The sequence below is a fragment of the Podarcis raffonei genome, chromosome 9 (genome assembly GCF_027172205.1).
Source record: "Podarcis raffonei isolate rPodRaf1 chromosome 9, rPodRaf1.pri, whole genome shotgun sequence".
Classification (NCBI taxonomy): domain Eukaryota; kingdom Metazoa; phylum Chordata; class Lepidosauria; order Squamata; family Lacertidae; genus Podarcis; species Podarcis raffonei.
The window spans coordinates 67695536-67714405 of record NC_070610.1 but is presented as its reverse complement, the minus strand read 5'-3'; the positions used below and the strand labels follow the sequence as shown (position 1 = coordinate 67714405).

General features: G+C 46.2%; 1 protein-coding gene across 18 annotated transcripts in view; it reads right to left on the bottom strand.

The window, feature by feature from the left end:
• Positions 1–723: 723 nt before the first annotated feature.
• TMEM150C (transmembrane protein 150C) overlaps positions 724–18870 on the bottom strand; it is a 73757-nt gene continuing 55610 nt past the window's right edge. For 10 of the 18 annotated variants that reach the window (XM_053404267.1, XM_053404272.1, XM_053404265.1 and 7 more), the window contains 7 exons: positions 17233–17314; positions 16588–16641; positions 13804–13836; positions 13585–13652; positions 11276–11403; positions 5210–5387; positions 724–1753 (listed from right to left, as the gene is read on the bottom strand). In XM_053404267.1, coding sequence (XP_053260242.1) covers positions 1545–1753; positions 5210–5387; positions 11276–11403; positions 13585–13652; positions 13804–13836; positions 16588–16641; positions 17233–17314 — 752 coding nt within the window. In that variant the 3' untranslated portion in view covers positions 724–1544. Of the gene's footprint in view, positions 1754–5209; positions 5388–11275; positions 11404–11802; positions 11861–13584; positions 13653–13803; positions 13837–16587; positions 16642–17232; positions 17315–18385; positions 18787–18870 lie in introns of those variants that run through there. The other 8 variants (XM_053404263.1, XM_053404269.1, XM_053404270.1 and 5 more) reach the window with 3 other exon arrangements.

Below are 18870 nucleotides of genomic sequence, written 5' to 3'. Positions count from 1 at the left end.
TTTTTTTAAAGCAAAATAGTCCATGTCCAACAGCAGACTTTGGCCCAATGCAATCATAGGATACTCTCCCATGTTTTGACCATGCATTCATGTCCAATCATTTAACTTGGAAGCCCTGAACCAAACCCCATGCCCATCAGCAGCAGGAGAAAAGAACTAAGGAATGTTGGCTGCGTTTATTTCAAAATATAGATGGTCCCTGGGTGAACTTCATTCATCCTCCTCCGAGCCAGCAAATTGTCACCTCCAGTATTTCAGCATGGTTCAGAAAACCACAAAAGCCCTAACGTTTAGGGGAAAGGTGGCAACCTTAACCCCTGAGTTTCAGGAGAAGAATGAGAGGTTCCCCTCTCCCCTTCGCCCTGATGCTTTAGTTATTAGACTAGGCTGCTTTGAGGATTGCCAGCTTTCCCCCTTCCAGCAAGGCCCTTCTGCTTTTAAAAGACTCGTGCCACGCAATAAGGAGGGAGGTAATGCAATAGCAGGCTGCAGCTTGGGGGTAACCTGTTAAATCTGAAGCTGGAGACCTAAGTAGCTGTGGCTCTTGTCTTCTTCCACGCATGCACACAGCTGATCCATGCCTCATCCTCTGTGTGGCATCTTCAGAGACCTGCTTGCTGCAATTGGCTGGGTGGGGGTGGGGGGAAGCTGGAAGCAAAGAATGGAGGTAGACAGACACTGGAACAGGCACCCCAGCCTTCGGCCCTCCAGAACTTGGACTACAATTCCCACCATTCCTGACCAGTGGTCCTGTTACCTAGGGATCATGGGAGTCGTAGGCCAAAACATCTGGAGGGCTGCAGGTTGGGGATGCCTGCACTAGAAGCTGCAGCTTCCATGTTTCCCAACCGAGCAACAAATCTAGAAATGAAGGAACTCCCTAGATCGCAGGGACTGGCACAGACTGGGAGCAAATTCCCTGGCGCACTAGGGATGAGAGTGAGGGGAGGTAGCTACCTTTTCTGGGAGCCCTTCCTGCAGTTCAAAATTTGCATTTAGGGGGGGCGGAGTACGGGAAGCTGATGCACAGCCAGGCCCATAGCAGCAAAGGCGCCAATCTTGTTCTGAACTGTATTGCAGCCGCACCAAGGAATTTAGAAGACTCCTGCCTCACACCTTTCCTAGGTACCCTGAGGGTGGGACTAGACCTCCTAAAGCGGCCCCCACATCCCTTTGCTGCCTCTTCCTTGCAAAACCCACAACATGACACAGAATAGGCTGTGACTGCGTCTTCACCCACTTCTGCCGGCCAACGAAGAGAGGTGCCTTGGGAGATGCTGGTATTACGTTGCATCGCACATTGCGTTGCAAAATACATCATGAGGAAGTGGGGAAAGAGGCACAGAGGGTGGTGGCAGTTCCGTGTCTCTTAAAATACCTAGTTCTGTGGGGGTTTTTTGGGGGGAATACTTTTTGGCAACTTGTAGGCGTGGAAAATAAACAAGTATTAAAAAAAGAAAAGGGGGAGGATTAGGACCAGGGGTTCAACCATGTGTCTACAGGAAGCTAACGCCACGACAAAAGGAAAGAGAGAGTGGCCTGGGTTACACCTGATCTGTTTGGTATTCGGACGCTTCAGAGAGGCTTTCGGAAAAGCTGAGGAAGTTCTCCTGGTACTCGGAGCAGATGATCTCGAAGCGGTAGTGTCTGAACTCCACAGCAAAGGAGCCGAAGTAGCACAGGAAGCACATCACCATTCCCCACTGTATCCGCGCAGCGTGCATGTGGAACTTCTGGGACATCAAGATGAAATCTGGAGAGGCGTCAAGGAAAAATGCGCAGGAGGCGCTCGAGAGCAGGTAGAAGAGTTTGGATTTGATATCCCGCTTTATCACTACCCTAGGGAGTCTCAAAGCGGCTAACATTCTCCTTTCCCTTCCTCCCCCACAACAAACACTCTGTGAGGTGAGTGGGGCTGAGAGACTTCAAAGAAGTGTGACTGGCCCAAGGTCACCCAGCAGCTGCATGTGGAAGATCGTAGACACGAACCCGGTTCCCCAGATTACGAGTCTACTGCTCTTAACCACTACACCACACTGGCTCTCAAGAGAACGTGGATGAGGCTGTCTTACATGCAGGGCTGTGTCAACGCTGTGCTAAAAAATAAAACATTCGGCACCCAGGCAACCCAAATTCTGCACCAAAAAAGTAGAATTCTGTGAGTTGTTTAACTTAAACTTGGATCGCCCTCCCACCAGATGTCAAAGAGAACAACAACTACCAAACTTTTAGAAGACATCTGAAGGCAGCCCTGTTTAGGGAGGCTTTTAATGTTTGATGTATTGCTGTATTTTAATATTTGCTCGGAAGCCGCCCAGAGTGGCTGGGGAAGCCCAGCCAGATGGGCGGGGTATGTATGTATGTATGTATGTATGTATGTATGTATGTATGACATAACTGTCAAGTGTCCCTTATTTGAAGGGACAGCCCCTTATTCCAGTGCCATGTCCCGCTGCTGTCCCTTATTGATGGATGTCCCTTAAATGATGTCCCTTAAATTTCAAAGGAAGCAGCCCTTCTCCCTCCCTCCCTGTCGGCGAGGGAGGAGGGAGGCTCCAACTGTGTTGCTTGGCTGTGTTGCTCACCCAATAAGAAGTCTAAGAACGACTGGAGGGTGGAGCTTGCATGCCTTGTGTGTGGCTAGTTAATGCAAGCTGAGGAGGTTTTTGAATGCTGGACGCCATTTTGTTGCACGTGCTGCTGCAAACTTTGCAGTGCAAAGCCAGGCCGGGGAGCCATCTTAAGTTGAGGCTGCATAGGCCTTGTGGTGCATGTGATTCAGATTCTATTCAGTTGAACCTCTGGTTACAAAGTTGGTTGGACAGTGTTCTCGAAGCTACCAGCATGAGTTTGACCAGGCTGCAGGAGGACAGGAAGACTGGAGTGCCTGGAACAGGTGAGGCTGCAGTTCCCTTATTTTCAAATCTGTAAGTTGACAGCTATGATGTATATATGTATGTATGTATAAAAAAATAAATATATTATTATTATTATTATGTCTCTTATTTTGCATCATTTATTCTTCACAAGGTGCAATGGGAGGGTTGGCCCTTTTCATAACCCATGTGGGTTTTGGTATTCATGGGGAATTCACTGCTGAAAGAAGCCAAGTAGGAGAGGGGGCCAAGTTTTTCTCCCTTTCCTATGCATCCCATTTGGTATTAAAACAGATAACCCCCCCCCTTTGCAGACACCCACTTTATTACACCGGCACACTGATCCATCAAGAGTTCATCATACTTTCGCAAGGCTTATGTAAGGACATTTCAGATGACGTGGGTTTGGTTTTTTTACCAGACTCAACTTGCTGCTCTTGTTTTATTAGAACCTTACCTCTGTCTTCTGAGAACTGCATTAGCAGGAAGAAAAGCATGCAAAAGGGATAATAAGGCTGGCAAGTTTCCAATGCTGTGTGTATGCAAAACAAGGAGATAAGAGATGAGAAATGAAAGCTAATTTTGCATGTGACGGTGAGGGCACGTTCATAAAAACCGCACCCATTTAATACCCATCTCTGGTTTTGCACCTCCAAAATTCTGTTTAAGATCTCTGTGCCATGCACCAAAAAAATCTACACAATTTTCATTCAAAATCATTCCTGCTAATAACTGTACTACAGATGGTAGCCTTGTGCGCACACAAAAAAATCTACACACAAATGAAATCTCACTCGAGACGTGGGAGAGAGAAGCAGGACCACGCTCACTGTCCCACAGCCCCATGCCTGGATCAGGTCTTGTAAAGAAAGCAGGTCTGTGGAGCCTTTGTCCACAAGACCCAAATCAGTGTACAGAGTTCAAGGGCAGGGCCACGTAGCCACGGTCATGTTTCCCCCCACCCCTTCACTGACAGCACAAACTCTTTTACCCAAACTTGGCAAACCCAATAACTGTCCAGTGGGATGAATTTGGCTCAATGCATCACAAGTTCTGTAGGTTGGTATACAGTGGTACCTCGGGTTAAGTACTTAATTCGTTCTGGAGGTCTGTTCTTAACCTGAAACTGTTCTTAACCTGAAGTACCACTTTAGCTAATGGGGCCTCCTGCTGCTGCCGCGCCGCCAGAGCACGATTTCTGTTCTCATCCTGAAGCAAAGTTCTTAACCCGAGGTAATATTTCTGGGTTGGCGGAATCTGTAACCTGAAGCGTATGTAACCTGAAGCGTATGTAACCCGAGGTACCACTTTAGTGTTTTTTAAAATATATATATATAAATAAGAGAATTGCATTTAGAAAAAAGAGAGAAAGAAAGTAAAAAGTGAATGAGAATGTAACAGAGGAAAAAAATACTGATACTTTACCATACATTCATATACCAATGTGTATATTCTTATTAGCCTAATGCACATATAATTGTCAGTATCCCAATATATTCTGTGTAAACTCATTCTAAATACCACTGAATTTATCCAAAGAAAATTAAGTCTATAAGGTGTCGGTTCATATGTTGCTAATGTCACCACTGATTAAGGGGAATTGTATCTCTGTTCTTTCAAGCCATTAGTATCAGGCTTCTGTAGGCTTGGTATAGTTGAAGAAATTGCGAGCTTCCCTTAAGCATCTGTAAGAGAGGGGTGCTGGACTCAATAAGCCTTTGATCTGATCCAACAGCCGCCTTCTTACACTCTTAGGTTATGTTCTTAAAACACAGCAGTTACTAAAGGGTCACAGAGTATTCATATTGTGCATCGTCCCTTGGTCAAAACACATTTTTCATCAGATGACTAATTTGGGACTTGCTCAGTACAATCCCGTACATACTCAGAAATAAACTGAACTTACTCCCAGTTAAGGGTGTATATGATTTCAGTCTAGGAGCAGAATTATATGCATTTCTGCCCAGAAGTAAGCCCCATTGTATTTAGTAGGGCTTGCTTTCAGGTATGTCGGTACAGGATCACAACTTAAGGCACAGGACTGCATTGAAAATCCAAGCTTACATGCTTGGCACACAAAAACCGCCTGCATCAAAATTTAAATTTTAGTGGAATTTATAGTTTCAGAAATGCATAATTTGAATGAGTTCTGGGGATTAATGTTAAGACTTGATTTCACAGTACATGTGCTGATACTCATAACTGCAGTGGCAAACTACAGCCTCATGCAAACAGCTCATCGCCTGGAAACTCTAATTTATCAGATCGTGAACTTTCCGCCTTTGAGATGAGAAGTTGGCCCCCTGGAGAAATTCTGCAGAATTAAAGGATACAAAGGACGACGCAGAGGGTTATCGCTGCCGACAAGACGACTCGAGGGATCCCAGCTTTCCTTCCTTCATTCTTCAAGTTTATTTTGAGCGTTAGGGCAGACTGAATCCAGCAGGCGAGGGTGCCGAAACCAAAGGTCAGGGATGTGCCCACATTATGGATTTCTTCATCGTTCGAAAGCTGCAAAGACAACAGAACCGGTGGCCTTCCTTGATGTGATTGATAGAAAAGGCTCTTGCCCTCAAACCTCCAGATGATTCTGCTTTACCTGGTTCTGCTAAGGAACCAGAGCGAACCTGGTCATACTGCCACTGCTGACCTCAACATGCGTGAGAGAATACCTTGATGTGTGGATGACTTTACTTTCTCCTCAGTCCTTCAAGGCTGATGGCTCAGAGGCACGCCTAAGGTGGGCAGATGCAAAAGGAGCTCCTGCACATTTAATATTTGTGCAGAAGAGGGGCTTTCAGCAGGTGTATCTTATCATGCAGGGGACGTGGGTGGCGCTGTGGGTTAAACCACAGAGCCTAGGACTTGCCGGTCAAAAGGTCGGCAGTTCGAATCCCCGCGACGGGGTGAGATCCCGTTGCTCGGTCCCTGCTCCTGCCAACCTAGCAGTTCGAAAGCACGTCAAAGTGGAAGTAGATAAATAGGTACCACTCCGGTGGGAAGGTAAACAGCGTTTCCGCGCACTGCTCTGGTTCGCCAGAAGCGGCTTAGTCATGCTGGCCACGTGACCCAGAAGCTGTACGACGGCTCCCTCGGCCAATAAAGCGAGATGAGCACCGCAACCGCAGAGTTGGTCATGACTGGACCTAATGGTCAGTGGTCCCTTTACCTTTACCTATCTTATCATGCAAGTTACACCTGCCAAGCTTCTCTCTTCTGTACAGCTATTAAAAGGTTTGGGAGCCCTGTCGTCTTTTGCATCTGACCACCCAAGACGTGCCTGGAGTAAAGAAGGATGGAAGAGCTGGAGAGGGAGAGGAAACACTTCTGCCCTTTCTGAAGCAGATCAGAAGAGACAACTAAGGCGTTTAAAGTAGGGGTACCAGATGTCCCCAGTTTCCGGGGATAGTCCCTGGATTTGCAAATCTGTCCCTGGACAAATTCCGCCCCTGTAATGTCCCCAGATTTGCAAATCTGTCCCTGGGAAACGTGGCAGCGGCAGCCTCAGCAGCCCGGAGCCAGCCTGGTAGCACAGTTGGCTCTGGCTGGCTTCAGGAGCTGCTCACTGCCACCGCCACTGCCGAGGGGGAACCAGGGACATCCGGTGGTACAGATCTCCTGCCCCCTTCCTCCTTTGTTTTGACAGATCGGGGGAGGCTCGGGAGTCGCAGGTGGGCGGGCGTTGCCCAGGAGGGGTGCAAGGTGCATGGTTTCTCTGCCAGGCAAGGTGCAAAGCCCTTCTTTCACACCCTGTGAAACATAAATGTGCAGTTTTTTAAAAACTGGGAAACTCCCAAGCCTCCCCTGATCATTCAAAACGAAGGGGGAAGAGGGAAGGAGATGGGGGGGGCTCAGGAGTCACGGGCGGGCGGTACGCTGTTGCCCAGTTTTTTAAAAACTCAGAGCATTTATGTTTCACAGGGTGCAAAAGAAGGGCTTTGCACCTTTATACAATATGCATATGTGCTTGAGCCCAGGGTCTTTTGCCTCACCATCCCCACTACTGACTCCGTGTTGCTACTCGGCTTAAAAAAAAAAAGTGTCCCCGCATTCATTTTAAAAAATCTGGTAACCGTAGTTTAAAGCACCCTCCTAAAGAATCCTGTGAACTATAGTTCACTCCTCACAGAGCTACAATTCTCAGCACCCTGAACAGCACCCAGGATTCCCTGGGGAACAGAGGATGTGCTGTTCCACATCCTCTCCCGTATCCCAGTCCTGGATGGCACCAACAACAGGTTGCAGGGAGTGGCAAGCTTAACATGACCTACGGGCCTCCTGTTGCTATTAATCCACTTAGAAGAATAATTCTACATGAAATGTACTTTCTTTATGACAGTAGGTGGGTTTGGGATTTATAGGAACGGCGGGCTCTTACGCAAGTGGTAGTAAATCCTGCACGCCTCAGCACAAATGCCGTTCTCTTATAAATGCGCAGTTTCCTTTTATGGATGTATCATTCCCTACCTCACATCTGCCAAATAAATCATCTCATCTGCCTGGAGCAGCCTGGGCCCTGACATTAAGCGACACCTAAGCCGGGCTTTTGCGGGCATCAGATTTTGGCCCACGAAAACACGGCTTACATTTATTCCGTGACCTGCAGGCACCTTGGACAGAATCCAGGAGAACTGAGCCACTAGCTGTGTGGGCTTGATAGGTCTTGCCCTTCTTACATCAAGCTGCAGAGCATGCCAAAATCCGACGGTTTTTCAAAGGCGGCTTGTAATGCGGTGTGCTTGATGGCTGATGATCTTGCTAGGCACACAAAAGACAGGATTCTCTCCTGCAGCACGCCATCATTTCAGGGGTGCTGGGATATCAGGATGAAGGGCCTAGCTCTATGAGAAGGGCTGAAGGTTAGGTGACCTTCATGCATCTTTCGGATCTACGATTCTACGTTTCTACACGAGACAAGGAGGGAGTTGAGAAACATGAAACTCAAAAGGATGGAGACAGCTTGACAGAGAAGCAGCTGTCTGGGAATACTGAACTTACAGAAAGTGCCATCTGGTGGCCAGATGAAGCTAGGCAGGAGATCCTTTTAAAGCAGGGAGGGATCCACTCTGCCCTGCATGCTGAAAGCACATGCAATGCACTCTTCTTTAGGGTGCTGAAGAAGAGCAGCACACGATGGGCAAAGGTGCACTGAGATTTTGTCAGGGGCAAAATCTTGGGAATTATAGGGATAGAACTACCTAAAATGTATAGAAACTTATTCATGTATATGACTATAGCAGCAAGAATGCTACTTGCCCAAAAATGGAAAGAAGAAGAAGTCGCAGCAAAGGAAGAATAGATACAAAATCTAATGGAATATGCAGAAAGGGTGAAACTTACCGGAAGAATAAGAAATCAAGATAACAAACTTTTTACAAAGGAATGGAAATGGTTTATGGAATACTCATGGATAAATTGTAAACAGATAAAAACACTGGCAGGATTATTGTAACAACCTGCAGTTTCGTAAGAGTACATATTTAAAGAAGATGAATAAATGAACAAATGAAGTTAATTTGGATATGCAGAATATGTTAAAAATAAATTTAAGGAAAGTGGGGGAAGGAAGTCAAGTTTTGAAATGTAAAAATGATTGTAAAATCAGTGAAATGTATAAATTATATATATATATATATATATATATATATATATATATATATATGGTAAAGGTAAAGGTACCCCTGCCCGTACGGGCCAGTCGTGTCCGACTCTAGGGTTGTGCACTCATCTCACTTAAGAGGCTGGGAGCCAGCGCTGTCCGACGACACTTCCGGGTCACGTGGCCAGCGTGACGAAGCTGCTCTGGTGAGCCAGCACCAGCGCAGCACACAGAAACGGCGTTTACCTTCCCGCTATAAAGCGGTACCTATTTATCTACTTGCACTTAGGGGTGCTTTCAAACTGCTAGGTGGGCAGGAGCTGGGACCGAACGACGGGAGCTCACCCCACCGTGGGGATTCGAACCGCCGACCATACGATCGGCAAGTCCTAGGCGCTGAGGTTTTACCCACAGCGCCACCCGCGTCCCTATATATATATATATTTAAAGAGATTTTGCCAGGTGGGGAAGATGAGTCATTTAAGAGTATGGTAAAAAAGGAGGAAGACACAGAAGAAGGGACATTACCGTTGTTTAGGGCACAGTGCTATAATCCCTGAGAACACACCCCAGAAGCCATGGGATACAGGAGATCTCTCCCTTCACCCACAGAGAAGGAGGTCTGTAGGCGGTGAAGGAGTCCTGTCCTTGACCTGTCTTAAATGTGACACGGAAACTTCTGCCACCCTTGCTGCTCTGTTGTCAGTGCTCCAACAGCCACAATGGCAATAAGGGATGTGATGGGGCAGAAGTGGGGAGGTTTTCAGAGCTACTGAACCCAGAATGCTTGTTCCTCTGACACAGAGAGAGAGAAAAAGGAGGCGAAAATATTCCAGCCTTATAGCTGGCATACTAATTTCCTCTGCAACTTTCTCCTTCCCACCCTCCATCCTGGTCCGTATGAGGTCAGTAGGGTTTGGGGTTTAGAGGTTCTTCCAGCACAAATACTCCTTCCCCTATCATAATAGAATAACTCTGTTCTAGACATTTACTGTAGATTATTATTAACAGGCTATTGAACTAGAAACTAATGAGACAATGCCTTAATTCAGACACACTGACAAAACATGGCTGTTTCACTGTTTAATCATTAACAAACAAACAGACCATCGTTTGTGGTGTCACAAGAAAAAGCAGCAATGAGCCTGGTGATCGCATAGTGTGAAAGGGAAGATTATCTGATGGGGGACAGATTAAATCTGAAGGCAGTCCTGCATCTGGAAGCTTTTAACATGCGGTGTTCTGTTGTGTTCTTGTATATTCTGTTGGCAGCTGCCCAGAGTGGCCCATGTGAACTTAACAAAGTTTCACATTTTGGGTTCTGTTTTAATTTGACATATGTTTTAATTTGTAAACTATTTGAATCACCACATTTGTAAACTTCCTAATGGCTCATGGCCGAAACAAATAGCTGAATCCGGCCGAAGTATTCTGTATAGATGGAGAACTGGCAGGTTTCCAAGATGTTGTTAGAATCTTAACTCCCATCAGCGCCAGCCTGCACAGTGAGGGATTATGGGGATGTAGTATATTGAAATAAATAAATGAAGGTCTTATGTATATAATAAAGGTTCATAAATGTACCAAGAAAACACGTACATAGATATATAGGCCACATGTCTGAAGCTGCACAGGAAAGCTGCCATGGAGCCATTTTGACTCCCAGGCTGACCAGGTGTTTTCTCTGCAAGGTCAAATGGAAAAGCCTCCCCATTGTCTTTTCCTTCACAAATCCTGTCTTAAGGGTATGTCTGTGTTTGAATAGAGTGTGAGCCTGTGACCTGGCCCAGGAACTAAGTATTTATCATTACAAAAAACTGGCCCAGCACCCCAGGCAATCCAATCAAGTAACCTGCCAGACAGGAAATAAACAACGGCAGGAGAAAAACAACATTCAAATTTCTGTTTTAGACCACCTTTTCTGTGATGTAGGTATGATGTATCTGAGAGGTGGTCTTAGGTTACACCCCTTCTGTGATGTATGTATGATGTTTCTGGGGGTGGTCTTGATCTACAGGGTGGCAATTTCAAAAGTCCATATAAGGCCTTGCGCGCCATTGTTCTGGGTTCCTCCTCTCTCCTGCGGGTGAGGGGAGCCCCCTGTGGCAACAGATCAATAAAGATCAAGCTTACAAGCTGCTTTGCTTCTCAATATTCTCTGGTTGGCCTCTGATTAATTTTTTTGCTTGTACATATCAACTGCAACATGCGATTGCATGTGCTTCGATTCCACTTGGAATGTGACAACAGAAGGGTGGTCTAGAAACATTAAAAAGACGCCCGTATATGCCAGGCACAGATCTCTGGGGCAGGGCGCATCTTTTGCATGCAGAATATACCAGGTTCGACCCCTGACTTGTCTAGTTGAAAATGGCAGGTGATGGGAAAAACCTCAACGTGGGACTTGGAGAGTCACTCCCACTCAGGACAGACAAGAGGTAGGGAAGATTTTTCAGTCGAGGGCCACATTTCCTTCTGGGTGCCCTTCTGGAGGCCAAATGTCAGTGGCGGGAGGAGACAGATAAAAGCAGCAGAGCAATGGATATAAAGGATACCTTTGTAGCACAGGCTAGTTTGTACGCTCACACCTTTCTCTATCCTTCATCCAGGCAAGTAAGAGGTATTATCAAGAGACCACAGACACATTCCAGCCAAAAAACGCTCACGGAAGGTGCAAAGAGGTGCTGGTGAGGGGCGTGGCTTAGGGAGAGAGTCAGTTATTGGGGAAGATGAGAGAGAGAGAGAGAGAGAGAGAGAGAGAGAGAGAGAGAGAGAGAGAGAGACCGAACACACACAATACCTGGAAATTGCCCAGCAAAGTCATTCCGAAGGAGGCCAAGCACAACGCCACCAGGCCGCTCACATTGAGCCAGGGATTCAAAACTTTTGGTTTTAGCTGAATAAACCGAAGGACAGCCACGACAAGCGCTGAAATGAGGAACGAGAACGTGACACTCATGCGCAATTATGACTCCAAACGTCAATATAATTCTAGGTCCAAACAGGTCTGCCAGACAGGTTTACAAATGCACCCACCACAGCCTGGCTATGGAACTTGAGAAGTGCAAAAGGATCTGCCATCTTTTAATTCTGGGGCAGCGGACTTGCAAGAGCCTCCCTCCTAAGTTATTTCTTGGTCAGTCAAAAGCAACACCACCCGGAACAATTAAGACCTGATAGGACCCTGGAAACCTCTCTCCCATTAACCATCTCCACTGTGCTTGAATCTTGCCTACAAAGGATGACCCAGAAGCAAAGGCAGCCAGGCCTTTGGTACTTTTAAGAGTGGTGTAGGAAAAGGAATTTTGGTAGCTCCAGTTTACATACCTGCCAAACTCCCTTCTTCTACACATAGGTGCCCTGCACTCCTTTGGATCTGGTCACCCTATATTTGAAACAGCATACCATAAACTTTTGTCAGAAGAGTCTTCCTTGTATATATGTAGACTGGAGGTAGCCAATGGGCAGCCTTCTAGATATTTTGGACCACAGCTCCCATCAGCCCTAACTGGCATAACCAATGGCCTACAGGCCATTCTTACACATCCCAGGTAACCAGGTGAGCGTAGATTTATAAGCCTGCTATAGGGCTACTACAGCTCAGTTCCTAACCCTAGCAAAGAAATACTGACCATCAATTAAAAGAAGGGTTGCAAACGTTATATAACAAACATTATCACCATTATTATATGCATAATCACATTATTGCTGTGCTCACACACATGCAGGATTTAAAGCATTAGAAACTGATATCAAGTGTCATGCAAATAAAAACAAATATTGCCTGAAAAATGAGATGATTAAAAACAAACAAGCAAAAATATATGGCGACTATAATGTTTCACTATTTGGATATTTTACACAAACTTTGCATATGTTATTTTATAGTAGGGGCAGATAACCTTTTTTGGGCTGCGGGCCTCTGAGGGCTACATGTCAAAGTGAGCAATGGCCAAAATGTAGAAGTATGGGAAAACAAATGTTGTTGTTGTTGTTGTTATGTTTTTGTTGTTGTTACAAATTTTGGTAGGTCTTATGGGTGGGTCACAAAAATATTTGACATCATAGAATTGCAGAAGGAAACCTGCAAGAATTGTCATTTTTTTAAAAAAACAGACTTTTTTTAATGAACAAATTTTGAGTGGCCTTGGGAGGCCACAAAAAATCTTTCGGCATTGCAGTATCGCATCTGAGAACCTACTGGAGCAGTCTGTAAAAAATGTTTTTAAAATAAATGGACATTTTTGGAGGGGCTTTAATGCTACAAAAAAAAAAATCATTCGGCATCATAGCACTACAAATTAAAAATGACAAACTTAGAGAGGTGTGTGTCTCAAGAGCCACAAAACCTCTTGCGGGTCTGGATCATGCCTGCGGGCCATGGGTTTCCCACCCCTGTTTTACAGGCCTAGTTCTCAGAGGCAGTAAATATGTTGGGGCAGCTTTGAGGGGACGTGGCTAAGTGATGTTGGGTTGGCCCCCAAGAACATTATCATTCCCACAATGGGCACACTGCCCTTCCCAGGTTTACTGACAGTGGCAGATAGCAGTGCTGCAAACTGCCTGAAATTTTAATTAAGAACACAGTGTAGTGTTGCTCCAGGGCATTGTGGGAAATTTAAAATGGCAGCCAGCTCTGCTCTGCTGCTAGGTAAACCCCACACCAAGGTAGGTGTCAGAGCTGGTGGGCCATGCCCAAAGATGTTAGATGCTGATGCCAAGCCTAAAACCTGCATCTGAGCTAAATAACTTGAGATTAGGTAGGGTTTCCTACAATTGGTTGCTCCTCCATTAAAAAAAACACCCTGCATGCAGAAATCCAGCATGTCAGGAAGAAGGGACTTAGTCTAGCCTTCTCCCTGACATTCTAATCTTCTTTGTTGAAAGATTTCAATTCTTTTTATGAAGGAGGAGTCCCCCGCATGACCTTAAGTCTCAAGTTGTCCAGCCCAAACACCCCCCTCAGTGAGAACTAAGCCAGAATAGCTGCAGATTACTGGGCCTCGCCTTGACAACATTTACTGAGCTGAACCTGGTGATTCGCTAACACAAATTAGAAGAGACAAAAAAATAAAAGAAGAAGCCAGGCATTCTCCATGCAACGCCTACCTAGAAATGCTGCCATGTTCATGACTTGGCTAAACACACAGCTTGCAGGAGGGGCGTCACCTGCAATACTTCAAAAATATAATGCGCATCATTGTAATTCAACTAAGCCTGCAACAGAGATGCATAAATCAGTAAAATGGTCCACTGGTTTAAAAATGGGCCTTATTTTGGGGGGGAAAGACATGGAGAGAGATAAAGGATGGAAAGTGACTTCATTACCTTATATAAGGAGGCTTTTGGGGACCTTCCTTCCTAAGGGACGGAAAAAAGAAATGAATCATACACAAGTCAGAATTGCAGGGCTGGTTACTGAATGTTACAGAATGTGATTTAGTTTAGAACAGGAATGGAGAACCTGCGTGGCTCTCCAATGGTTGGACTCCAGTCCCATCATCACCAGCCAGCCTTGCTAATGGTCAGGGATGATGGAAGTTATAGCCTATGGGTGGGCAAACTAAGGCCTTGGGGCCGGATCCAGCCCAATCGCCTTCTAAATCCGGCCCGCAGACGGTTCAGGAATCAGCGTGTTTTTGCATGAGTAGAATGTGTCCTTTTATTTAAAATGCATCTCTGGGTTATTTGTGGGGCATAGGAATTAGTTCATTTCCTCCCCCAAAATATAGTCTGGCCCCCCACAAGGTCTGAGGGACAGTGGGCCAGCCCCCTGCTGAAAAAGTTTGCTGACCCCTGTATATAGCCCAACCACATTGGGAGGGCTGCTGGTTCCTGATCCCTGAATTAGACCTGCCTGCAGTGACAGACTCCCTCTACCTAATGGGTGTGTATATGTGTTTGCAACACCAAACCATTTGCCAAATTTAAAAGGGCACCGGTGGTGGTGGAGCAGCAATCTGGGTGCAGAGCTTGTGACAGCCAGTAGCAGCAATGCTAGCGGTCCTCCATTTGATGCCTTGGTTGTTACTGGGCAACGCCAGGCAGGGCTGACCAATCCATGAGGCAAGGTGAGGCTACTACCTCAGGCGGAAGAATCCACAGGGACAGCAGATCCCAATGTAGATCTTTATTCAGGGCCGGCCCAACCAAAAGGCAAGGTGAGACAACTGCCTCAGGTGACAGAATCCACAGGGACAGCAGATCCCAATGTAGATCTTTATTCAGGGCCGGCCCATCCAAGAGGCAAGGTAAGACAACTGCCTCAGGTGGCAGAATCCACAGGGGCAGCAGAACCTAATGCCAATCTTTCTTTCCCCCCTTGTTCTTGATGTAGATCTTCCCTCACCTCTTCTTCCCTGACGTGAGAGGGGTGCCATTTTGGGATCTGCCTCAGGTGCCAAAATGTTTTGGGCCGGCCCTGACAACAGGCTGCTTTGGACAGTTGTCTCAACTGTGACTAAAGCTGCAGGCAGCAGCAGCACAAGGGACAGCCAGCAGGGAAGGGTGAGAAAGGCTGTTGTGGTCATGGATGGAATGGGAGTTTCCTTGCTGGCCCTTGCCTGCATGCTACCTAGGAAGGGGATGTGGCAAGGTTGTCTCCTGCTTCCCCCATCTGGGCAGGGGCTTCTGCTGTTCTGCTTTAGCTGTCATTTTAATGGGAGGCACTAATTCAGGCCAATGCAGGGTTCATTGGGTGCAGTAGGTAACCAAGACTGGCTCCATCGTCTGCACCACAGTTTTGCAAATGGCTGCAGCTGGTGGACTTCTGAGCTCTGGTTTTAAGAAAAGCAAAAGGTGGCTCATTCAAGCCTGACCTAATAATAATAATAATAATAATAATAATAATAAATAAAAAAAATTTTATTTATATCCCGCCCTCCCCAGCCGAAGCCGGGCTCAGGGCGGCTAACAACACTAAAACAGTGCAACATTATAAAAACATTATAAAAATTAATTAAAATCAAAATTGATGGCAACCATAAACTAAAATTTTGTAAAGATTGCCAAAGGAGGGAGTCAGGCTGCGCCCTGACCAAAGACCTGGTGGAACAGCTCTGTCTTGCAGGCCCCGCGGAAAGATGTCAAGTCCTGCAGGGCCCTTGTCTCTTGTGACAGAGCGTTCCACCAGGTTGGAGCCGCAGCCGAAAAAGCCCTGGCTCTAGTTGAGGCCAGCCTAACCTCTCTGTGGCCTGGGACCTTCAAGATGCTTTTATTTGAAGACCGTAAGTTCCTCTGTGGGGCATACCAGGAGAGGCGGTCCCGTAGGTACGAGGGTCCTAGGCCGTATAGGGCTTTGAAGGTTAAAACCAGCACCTTAAACCTGATCCTGTACTCCACCGGGAGCCAGTGCAGCTGGTATAGCACCGGATGAATGTGATCTCGCAGCGAAGACCCCGTAAGGAGTCTCGCTGCGGCATTCTGCACCCGCTGGAGTTTCTGGGTCAGTCTCAAGGGCAGCCCCACGTAGAGCGAGTTACAATAATCCAGTCTGGAGGTGACCATCGCGTGGATCACAGTGGCTAGGTCAGGGCGAGAGAGGTAAGGAGCCAACTGCTTAGCTTGGCTCCTTACCTACTCTTGCTTTTAAAAAAGAAAACGTGCTAGTAGTAGATTGCAAGAAAAGGAAGGTGGTATTAGCAGACTGCCAAATCAAGCAGAGTAACTTTCAATTCATAAGGAACTCTGCACTGTTTCCACTCATTTCTTCTATTTACATTGCTGTTTGGCGGATAAAACCCTAGGCCAGTGATGGCCAAACTTGGCCCTCCAGCTGTTTTGGGACTACAGTTCCCATCATCCCTGACCACTGGTCCTGTTAGCGAGGGATGATGGGAGTTGTAGTCCCAAAACAGCTGGAGGGCCAAGTTTGGCCATCACTGCCCTAGGCTATTAGCCGAGAGCATCGCTGTGTAAAGTCAGCTAAAAGGATTATATGATGCATTCCAGGGAAACTAATTCTGCTTCTCTGTAGGGGTCAGCAGAATAGGGCTCCCAGCACTGCTTTGAGTTCACGTGCTGAAACGCACCCTGACGATTTGATACTGTGAAGCATAATGGACTGTGTCATTAGAAAGTAAGATTAAATATATATATATATATATATATTACCTGTCCAGCACATTTAGCGGAATAATGTTGTTGTCTTCTACTGCTATAAAATACCTGCCAAAATAGGAAGGAAGACATTTAGACAATTGTAAATGAGGGGTAAAAGGGACGCGGGTGGCGCTATGGGTTAAACCACAGAGCCTAGGGCTTGCCGATCAAAAGGTCCGCGGTTCGAATCCCCGCAACGGGGTGAGCTCCCGTTGCTCAGTCCCAGATCCTGCCAATCTAGCAGTTCGAAAGCACATAAAAGTGCAAGTAGATAAATAGGTACCACTCCAGTGGGAAGGTAAACGGCGTTTCCGTCCGTTGCTCTGGTTCGCCAGAAGCGGCTTAGTCATGCTGGCCACATGACCTGGAAGCTGTACACCGGCTCCCTCGGCCAATAAAGCGAGATGAGCGCCACAACCCCAGAGTCATTCATGACTGGACCTAATGGTCAGGGGTCCCTTTACCTTTACCTAAATGAAGGGTGAGGTGTCAGGGCTGGTTACTGGAAGAAGGCAAGTTGTTCAGCAGAATGACAGAACAATGTTCTTCCAGGAAAGAATTGTTCATCCTGAAGCATGCCAAGACCCCTTGACTAATGTCGCTCCAAAGAAAATTATTCCACCCAGAAACCATAAAAGATCCACAAAGGTCACTTACACAATCCACAGTCCTGCTGAGGTAAACAGTGTCAACACAAGAGGTAAGAACATCCATACGCTGCATTTCTTCCCATCCATGCCTGACAGGAACAAAGAGAACAGAAATGAAACATGGCAAATGTGAGAACTTGTGGCCTTTTCTTACATCAGCGAGAAGATATACAGTGCTCTCTACATACTCAAGATGGTGACATTCTTCGCCCAACTTGCAAATTACTATTAATCCCATTTTAAACCTGCGTTTCCTCCCAGGAGCAACAGGGAGCTTAGTCTGTTTTATGCCTGGACACACCTACTGTCGCACCTTCGGGTACCACCATAACTTCACAGTTTTCAAAAGGCTAATTGTTATTCTACCTAGGTAAAGAGAAAGATGGACAATTGCTTTTCTGCCACCCATCCTGTTAAGTTGTGGGTGAACATATCAGACGACACAGCGATTCTTCAAACAGCTCTTGTTTATTCACAGGCCAGAACAGAACTCAACTGAAGGGTTCAGCCAGCCTGCTTATATAGAGCTCCAGTACAACGCAACAGTAACCATTTTCTGTAACTATCCAATCACTGAATGTCACTTTCGATCCCTTATTTGCACAACTATCTACAGTATCCCCCTGCTGGCCCAGGGTGAGAACTTCAGTACATAACACATCCTTAAAACAGGAACAACTCTTTCCAGTCTTCCCATAGCCCCCCAAAATGTCTGGTGAGATGTCACATGAGAAGCACATAAGCAGAGTAAAGCGTGAACTGAATTGTTGGGGGGTGCACCCACATTCCCCCCCTTCTTCCTAGCCAAATTGTATACGAGGCTCATGAAATCCTGAGAGGCGGGCCTTATGACCTCAGGTTATGGTTCCTTGGAAGATGCACTAATGAAACTCATGTATGGTACTCAATGCACATTTCACACAAATTGCAATTGATTGCAAATTTGCATAATAAGCAGAAAGGTTTGGGGGTTTTTTTGGCCTGATCTGCATCTAATCGCATTTTTCAGTCTCTAGTTACATTCCCTTCCCCTTAGTCATCATCTATTATTTCCTTCTGTTCCCACACAGTTCCCTGCCAGAAATGTCAATATTCTGCAAAAATAATAATGAGAGAACACGCTAGCCGAGGCTGTTTATTGCTACATTTTCTATATGCACCTTTTTTTCTTGATTGGCATGCTTTATGATGAGCACAGAGTTTTGAGTTCTCAGTGCGATTTTCACGCTTGATGTCGAATAAGCAAGACGCAAGTCATCCTGGAAAACCACTTTCCTCCAGTTTCGTCTACCCCAATCCTCGAAGCCAATGAATTCATTAATAAAGTTAATGGAATCTGTCACTCGAGTACCAGGAGACATGTCAGCAGGGACAAAAGTCAATTTCTCTATGCTTCTAGCTTCCTTGCAAAGAAATCTCTGCCTAGGATGGATTTTACTTCAGCATCATGCAGCAAGCGCTAAGTGCCATCCCTGAAGCCTGCAGCAATTTAGCCACCTCTTCCAAGCTTGCTGCTTTGGGATATGCGCCACTTTCTATTCTTTCCATTGTGACCATTTTCAGCACATGTAACCCCCCCCCCAAAAAAAAACACTCATCAACTTCTTAACTGGTTTCAAACATTCCTCAGCTATATCCTGACTAA